Below are 8,504 nucleotides of genomic sequence, written 5' to 3'. Positions count from 1 at the left end.
CCCTCGTCCTTTTTTTATTCATTCATCTCATAAAATAAAATGTTGGATTAACCCAAATGTGAGAATCTGGCCCAAAATTACAAGTAGGGATTTCTTCTTACACCCCAAAATTTCAACCTACATTTTCATAAATTTTAAAATTCTAATTATACATTCTAAAATATTCTGATTATACAATCTAAAACATTCATTATCAATATTTTTGTATTCTATAATATACCATCTAAAATACAAATTTATATTTCAGATATTAAAATTCGTAATATAAATTTGTATTTTAAATTATATAACTTAAAATGTATTTTTCAGTTATCAGTAAACATGTAAAAGAGATAACATTTTATTATAGGATCAGTGATTAAAAGAAGAGTTTGTTGACTATAATATAACGAATGAAGTATAGAAAATAAGGATAAATTAGTCGTTTCACCATCCCATGGGGGTGCATATTGAAATTAAGGAATACGGGAAGAAATGCCCATAGAACTAACATAATCAGGGTGACTTAGTTTTTTTTAATCAAAATCGGGTGGCTGCTTCGACATTTTGTTAAATAATTTAATTAAATGTTCATTTAATAATTTTTAAAAATAAGAGCTTAATCATAAGTTAAAAACAATTTTCTTTCACAAACTTTTCAGTAAAGCTTAGAGAACCTCTACAGATAAGAGGGGTATGTATAACTTTATTATTTAAGAGGGGTATGTATAACTTTATTATTTATATTTTTCATATGATTCTTAGTATGATAGATCTATTTTATTAAACGCGAGTTAACTCGTTCACTTAGACGAGTTTACGTATTTATTTATGACTTCTAAGTTAATTAGGAAACAAACTCATTTTTTGTGTTGAATCGATAAACTCGGTTGTAGAATCGATAAACTGGTACAAACTCACGAGTTTAGAAACGTGTGCGAGTTCAATGAAAATTATTTTTTTGAACCAAAATGCAGTCGAATGAACTCACCAGATGAACACACATTAGGACTTTTGCAATAAATCCCTTTCTTCTTAACTCTCTTACTCGTCTCACCTTATATCGCAAAGCGTATTATTATTTTGACACAGTCTTTCATGCTCGGTTCGCCATCAACAATGTCGTCTTCGTTGCAGATTGTCATCACTTGGATCGTTGTTGTCGTCGTACTCGGTCGCTACCACCTCGCATGTCGTCAGTTAGGTCGTTGTTGCCTTGTTCGTCATCTCCCGAAACACATGTTCCCCCTACTCTGTTTTCTTGTGTAAAGTTTTACGTTAAAAGATATTTTTAAAAAAATAGTTTAAGTGTAAGTGAACCTTACACTTGTTCCTTTCCCAAACACCTCTAATTACTCTTTAATTTTCAAAACAATGTTTATTTATAACATTTTTTATTTTTTGCAATGAAAAACTAATATAATTAACTCATGTTGGTTATAATTTTGTCAAGAGCAATCCAAATCCATCTTCATCAATTAAAAAGTATAAGTATTAGACGAAAACATTAGATAAATATTGATGATAATAACACTAATTATTGTTTAAAGAAAATGAGTAAAAGAATGTTTAGATTTAAACATCGTTTTGCTGGAAGTAAGGAGTATGTTATTCATATAAATTATTATTATTTTCATGTAAAGTAAATTCTTACAAATTCACGAGTTGAGTTAATTGGACTCTCGTGAGTTTATTTAAACTTTTGAGTTTAACTATCTTAGATACATCAGTTCTTAAGTTTATTAAACTTGCGTACATCAGTTCTTAAGTTTATTAAACTTGCACTGATTTTTTTCAATGTGAAATTCTAATCGACGTAATGCATCTTTTATTTTTTGAAATTCTAATGGTACAATACAACCCGGTTTGATACCATTATTCTTCATTTGTTACATAAGAAAAGTATTTTCCATCGAAAATAATCTTATTTTAGTAAGAAAAAATATGTGAGAGAATCATAACCAATTTTCATAAATTCAAAAGATCTTTTCAAACATCACCTTAAGATACATCTATTTTAATTTGAAATTTTGATACTGTATTTATCCCTTTTATGGTATAGGAATATGAGTTATCATTAATGTTTAATAAAATTCATCTTACACTTTACACCAACTATAAATAAAATAAATTTAAAATATGTAAATAAATATAAACATCATTTTATAAGTCTCTAAAATCGAGTTAACTTAAAATTTATTTTTCAAGATAATACCAAAGTTATTCGGATAATATCATAATCATGCAAAGTTTATCGTTACAACATTTGTTATTTATTAAACATATTATATCACTTGCTATTGAGTACATTATTTGGTCTCTTCTTATGGTGCTTTGGTTCAAAATAGTCCCATCTTTAAAAAAAGTTCACTAAGGTCCCATATTTCAATAAAAATTGTTCAATATCGTCCTTTTAGCAGACACCGTTAAAATCTTAACGGTGCAGATACTAGCATGGCGAAACGTTGATGAGTTGTCAAATTGGAAGCTTAGATGGCTCTATGAAGTCATTTACATGTGTAAATAATTAAGATAAAAATAAAAAATGACATAAAAGAGGTTAAAGTAAAAAATCCTTACCCTTATCTGATTACGCGATTTCCGGGTTTTTGTTGTTGTGAAAGTGGTGATTTCTGGATTGTACAGCTGATTCTATTGTTGAATCCTTGAAGGCACAAGTGGAACTTCGTACGGAAGTGAGGTAAGGTATCTGAACCTAATTAGTTAATGTTGTTAATGTTTTATTTGGGGGTTAGGGTTTATTTGGGGGTTAGGGTTCATGTTGTTGTTCTTGGTCATTGCATCACTCATGATAAAACCAGGTTGGAATTGAAGTTATCCCTTCATGTGGGGTAATTCCTCATTGCAAATGTGGTGTCTGAATCGTTCAAAACGCAATGAACATTAGCAAAGCAACATTTTTCAAGCGCAACCAAGATTTTTTTAAAAAAAAAAAATAAAACGAAGCAACCCACGTTCAATTGAAGTCAAGTTACCTGCTTTTGGTGACTAAATGCATTCGGACTCATAGATCCATCCAAAAGCCATGATAAAACCCGCAACAATTGGCAGGAAAGCAGAAAAAAAAGGAACATTAGAGAGAGAGATGTATTTTGGGTAAGGGGAGGGGAAGGAATGAAAGCAAACCGAATTGAGATTCGGTTTTGATAATTGTCTCTTGATTCGCTATTGCCAGATGATGAGGGATCGATGCAGTTTCCTTGCTGGTCTTGTAATTAGAAGTTTGAGCATCAGGATCTGTTCTTGTGCTTTGAAATGTTTCATGATTGACTGAGGTTTACTTGGTCTACTCACTCTCTCTGTGTTTATGCAATGCATGTTTTTTCAGTACCTCTCTAACTGGAGATGTGTAAAGGTTCTAGGTGAATACTTAGCTGAAAGGAATATTATGTTTGTGAGTAGTTTATGTAAAAAGATATTCTGCGAAGAATATTGTTCTCTGCAATCTGCATAGGTTTAACCTTTTTAATTTAATCCAGACTTAATCTATTTTATTTCATTTTATTTTTTTTAAATATTTACACATCAAAATGATTTTACAGAGCCACATCAGCATCGAAATAAACAGGTCATTGAATTTCCACCACGCTAGCAACTACACCGTTATGATTTTAATGTCGTCTACGAAAAGGACCATATTGAACATGTTTTAATGAAATATAGAATCTTAGTGAATTTTTTCCAAAGTTAGGATCATTTTGAATCAAACCCAAAAAAAGTGAGAGCAAAATAGGTATTAAACCTAATATCTAATCTCACGCTTCAAATATATATATACATGTTGAAAAATTTTACATAAGTAACGATAAAATGAATTTTATATAAGTAAATATTAATCTTATTTTTACAAACCGATTTTATAAGATAGAATTAAACCAATTTTATAAGATAGAATTAAAATAAATTAAAAAAATAGTAAAAAATTGAATTTACATTAAGTTGATTTATTTTGAGTATTGTTAATTAAAGAAAAAGACAATGTACAGTCAACAAGGAAAGCTCAAATTTCTAAACATCTTACTGTAGAGGACCACGTCTGAAGTTAGAGGTAGAAATGATGGAACATTATTAGTGATCATTATTGTGAAGAGATTCCATAGAAGGAATTTAGCCTCTTGTTTCTTTGTTTTTTCATCAACATGCATGTCTTAATCTTCATCTCATGCTCCAAGTCCTTTTCATTTCCGACACTCCACTGACTCCTTCCTAGCTAGTAGACGGTTGGTTACTCATTGCATGTTTTTCTTCCATAACTATGCACTGCTAACAGTTCGTGCTTTCCCCGTAAGTGCACATGCTTCTTCTCTTTCTCTTAATATTCTGTCTACATTTTTTAAAGACAACTTTTTCCAATTTTACAATAATTATACACACTCTTCTAGACAAGTAGATTCCAACAAGCCCACCAACTTTAATAACAAAAGGAAATAATTCGTAGCTTGTTTGGTTTTGAATACACAATTCACGTTCCTAAGGTGAGTTACGTCAAAAGTACACATGGCAAATCCAAACATGCAGCTACTGTTTTTGTGTTCTGGTTTGATTAATGAAGCCTAGTGCAATTGTTTCCACTTTAAATAGAAATAAGTCACTGAAACACATTAACTGATATTACTGGCATAAATATTAATAATGTTTTCTCTGTTCTAGCATAGTATAGATCGATATGTAGCCTATTGTATCCAATAATCCAAGAATATAACAGATCCAAAAACATCACAGGTTGCAATGTCGCATAATGTTCATTTGCTTCATTTTGCCATTGATGAAGTTATAATATACTTGTAAATCTTTATGGTAGTGTCAACGAGGGCACAAAGATTCTGTCAAATGGTTACCAACAGCACCACGATCAACCCAATGGAGTGTTTGCAGTCAGAAGATTTAAATGTAGATTATAATTCCTGAACAAAGCTACCCTTTTACAAGGTGACTTGCCATCTCTAAAATAAATATCCCTCGAATTGATCAAGACAAGTCTGAAGAAGGGTCCTTTCCAATCTTTGGTGCATCCATAAACAGTTGGGGCATGTTGTCGTAGAGTGTATCCTTCATATTGCACCAAGAGTGTTAAGCTCAACATATATCAAAACAATAAAGTACTGATCATGACGATAAATTATTATATGATTCTGAATCATGAAACGTGTATGGTTCTTTCTGATTAATCTCCACATACATAGCATATAGATAGAGTTTTGGAATTTGTACTATGAGCACATGATGATATCAGAACACAATGATATTGAGGAGTTGAAGTATTAAGCATGAACCTTAATAGAAGGATGAAAAGTGGACGGGGCATTGGAGGTGGCTAAACTTGTCACTGAGGGTACAACATGGGACTGATCTGAGATGCTGCATTGCTTTGGAAAACTAAAAGCATGCCGAACCAAGCTTTCTTCATTTGAAGATGATGCAATTGCACTAGTAGAATTCTGAAGTCCATCACTCTCATCAAGGTTCAACCCAGTCTGAGGCATTATCACAGGTCTTAGTTCTCCTGGCAAAGACATTGGATGCAAGCTCAAACCATTTCTCATCATTAACATCTGCAGAATCAATCACAGACACTAAAGTAACCATTAGACAATGAATGAGTAATAGACTCAAATAACCTAAATCTGGCAATACCAACTTCTAAGCCTTCTCTTTTCTTTTTGCCTCCATCAATTAACTAAAGTGAGTCAATTAATATTCAGCCACTTGGGCATTTTTACATGTTCGGGATGTTGTACCTACTCTGAAACGTTTTAGAGTTGCGATATAAAAACAGGTGATTTATGTGCCTTAGCCTAAAAGTTTAAACTTTTAGGATAGATGGTTTATAAACCAAAGCCTCTGGGGCCTAGTGGTCTAGAGTGTGATCATTGTTGTGCTTTTTCTTCTAATAAAAAGTTAAATTTCAGAACGAGGTGGTAAACCTATGCATTGTTCTTGCTTCAAATGCAAGGACTCTTGTGAAGGAAGTAATATAAAAACCATTTGTGTCTTCACCTAACCACCTAGGCTATGTTTGAATTGAAGTTAAGAAAATATTTTTACGAATTTTAATGCATAATAACAAATTCTAATGTACCATATGAAGAAGGAAAAAGTAATTGCTTTGAAAGTAACAATACTTTTGGTTTTTCCAACTTTAATCCAAACACTCAAGTTTTCTGAAAAATTCAGTTTGTGAATAAATGTACCTAAAAGAGTTCAAAGAACTTTAAGAGGTCATTTAGTCTTTTGTTCATCGACGGCACATGCTATGGTTAAGGTCAATGTGTACAACAAGAATATTCAGGAGTTCACAGGCCATCTCAACTCTCAAGTTAGCACTGAAGTAAAGTTTATCTTTTGGTAACTAATAAAAGAAACTCCGTGTCAAATCATGGTTGAGCATGCCAATAAACAGTCATAATATCTTATGTTTATTGATTCTGTGACTCATAACCACATGACAGGTTCATTGCACTGTCCAAAACAGGTTATGAAGTTCTCAACTGTTCATCTCAAGTGAAAATCTAAAAAGAAAATGTGTCCTTTCATTGATCACAAAAATACAAGAAAAGGGTACTTGTTGTAAGTAACACAATCTTAATAAGTTACTGCATGGTTCAGGACCACTATGTGTAAATGGTCCCAGCCAATCTCTATGTGACTTAACCGGGTATCATACAATAATTTTTATTCCCTAACATAGTCTTTAATTATTGGTGAATATTCCATAGAAACTATAAAATTATGAATGAGCTAAGTAACAAAAGAATTGCACAAGAAAGTATTCATGAAAAAGAAAATCTGTGAAGTAAGTAGTTAAAATGAAAAGGACAAGGGAATGCATATGAGCAAGTAGAGAACGAAAGACATCTCCAAGGAGTGATTATATAATATCACAAGCCGAATGAAAGAAGACTCACTTGCACTTGAAGCTGAAGCTGCTTTAAATATTCTATGGCCTCATCTAGCATTGAAGCTTTGTCTGTCTGTTGACAACATACACAAAGGACTCATCCAGAAGAAAATAATCCAGAAAAGAGGAGAGAAAAACCTTTGTAAAATAAATTAGCTTAATGAAGAGGAAAAGGATTAGATGAAAGAATGTAGAGATTAGAGATACAGTACCTTGTTAGAATTCGGAATTAAATTCTGCAAGGCTTTCATTTTCTCGTTAATCCTACTCCTTCTTCTCTGCACACATCAAAATCATCAATTAAAACAAAGAAAATAGAAAAGTTTCTCATAAAGTTGAAGAATAAAAGAACCTTTTCAGACAAATTATGGAATTCTGCAGCTCTACTCCTCTTTGACGAAGAACGTGGTGGTGGGACAGGTTTCGTTGCCTCCACACTCTTCTATCAAAAACAAAAAGAAAGCTCCACTCACTAACAGAAAAAAAAAAAAAAAAAAAAAGCATCCAAAACGCAATTTTTAATTTTCGAAAGATCAACCCAACTGTGTTCCAGGTTTCCTCAAAGCTATGAGAATAAAAAGGCATTAACTATAAGCAAAATTTTACAAAAACAAAAAACTTTGAAAGGCTTTTTCAGCTTTCACAATCACAATTATGACAACACCAGCCATATTCCTGTAGAATTTTTCACAATACCAATCATCGCAATGAAAACACAACCGGGGGTGATCAGAATATAAAACCTTGACTAAAAGCATTAGAGAATTTAGACGTTGAGCAAGTTTCAATTTTGATATTTAAATTGAAGAGCTGGGTCCAAAGGGTGTGTGCAACGGATGACAGTTTTTTGAGGGGGAGCCAAAAATAAACATCGGAGGGGAGGTACCTCAGAAGAAGAAGTGAAATCAGGCTTGTGATTATTGTCGTGTTGTTTGAAGGTGTTGGCATCAGTTGCAGGGATGTAGTGATGGGGGTGAGAGAAATGAAAAGTTGAGGGAGAGGAAGGAACAGGGTTGTTGTTGTTGTTGAGGTTGTTTGGGATGAAATCAGAAGCAGAATGATTAGGGTCCATTCCTAGTGTGGGAGGGTTGTGGAGGAGTTGGTTGAAGAAGGTTGAGAAGTCTTCTGAATTAGGAGGGCAGGTTCTGCCATGAGAGGATTGTGGTTGGTGCATGTCACCAGCCATTGAACTTGAAAGTTGAGAGATCAAAGAAATGAGAGAGAGAAAGAGAGAGAGAGAATGAGAATGTTGATGATGTTGTGGTGTGTTCTGTTATGCCATGTTATGCTCTGCCCAGCAGGTTGGAAATAGTAGCAGATAGGACAAGCGATTTGTTTAAGCGGGATTAACGTTTTAAACTGGTTTTATTAATACTGTTTGTTTGTACGAGGTCATTTATTAATAACTTTCCCTATTCAGTTACCAATACAAAAATATAAACAATTAAACTAATCAAGAAATCGCTTGAGAAAACATAGGTCAATAGATTAAATAATTAGTTATCTAATACAGTGAAAATAAAAAAATGTAATTTAATTTATAAGAAAATAGATAATTAAATAAAATCATATGAAAAAAAATAAAACAATAACATCTACTTCTCTT

General features: G+C 32.4%; 1 protein-coding gene across 3 annotated transcripts; it reads right to left on the bottom strand.

The window, feature by feature from the left end:
* Positions 1–4,588: 4,588 nt before the first annotated feature.
* LOC106764330 (transcription factor ALC) lies at positions 4,589–8,186 on the bottom strand. Of its 3 annotated transcripts, none has more exons than XM_014648614.2 (6): positions 7,785–8,186; positions 7,251–7,337; positions 7,111–7,176; positions 6,906–6,971; positions 5,274–5,552; positions 4,589–5,049 (listed from the first exon to the last, which is right to left on the bottom strand). In XM_014648614.2, the coding sequence occupies exons 1-6, from the start codon at positions 8,082–8,084 to the stop codon at positions 4,969–4,971; spliced, it is 879 nt and encodes a 292-aa protein (XP_014504100.1). In that variant the 5' UTR covers positions 8,085–8,186; the 3' UTR covers positions 4,589–4,968. The 3 variants fall into 3 exon arrangements, with proteins under 3 accessions (XP_014504100.1, XP_014504099.1, XP_022638255.1); XM_014648613.2 differs by having other exon boundaries at positions 7,251–7,340; positions 7,785–8,185; XM_022782534.1 differs by lacking the exon at positions 7,251–7,337.
* Positions 8,187–8,504: the final 318 nt, after the last annotated feature.

This window comes from Vigna radiata, chromosome 6, assembly GCF_000741045.1.
Source record: "Vigna radiata var. radiata cultivar VC1973A chromosome 6, Vradiata_ver6, whole genome shotgun sequence".
In the NCBI taxonomy this organism is placed as follows: Eukaryota; Viridiplantae; Streptophyta; class Magnoliopsida; order Fabales; family Fabaceae; genus Vigna; species Vigna radiata.
The sequence above is the reverse complement of the archived record's forward strand: the minus strand, read 5'-3'. Positions and strand labels throughout refer to the sequence as shown.

What these genes read in the sequence shown, in the direction of transcription:
- LOC106764330 (XM_014648613.2), bottom strand. Translation starts at nt 8,084, where the DNA reads ATGGCTGGTGACATGCACCAACCACAATCCTCTCATGGCAGAACCTGC. An exon ending in ATTTCACTTCTTCTTCTGAG is followed by an intron (nt 7,341 to 7,784) that starts GTACCTCCCCTC and finishes TGTTTTTGATAG; the next exon opens with AAGAGTGTGGAGGCAACGAA. An exon ending in AGCTTCAGCTTCAAGTGCAA is followed by an intron (nt 5,553 to 6,905) that starts GTGAGTCTTCTT and finishes TTGATTCTGCAG; the next exon opens with ATGTTAATGATGAGAAATGG.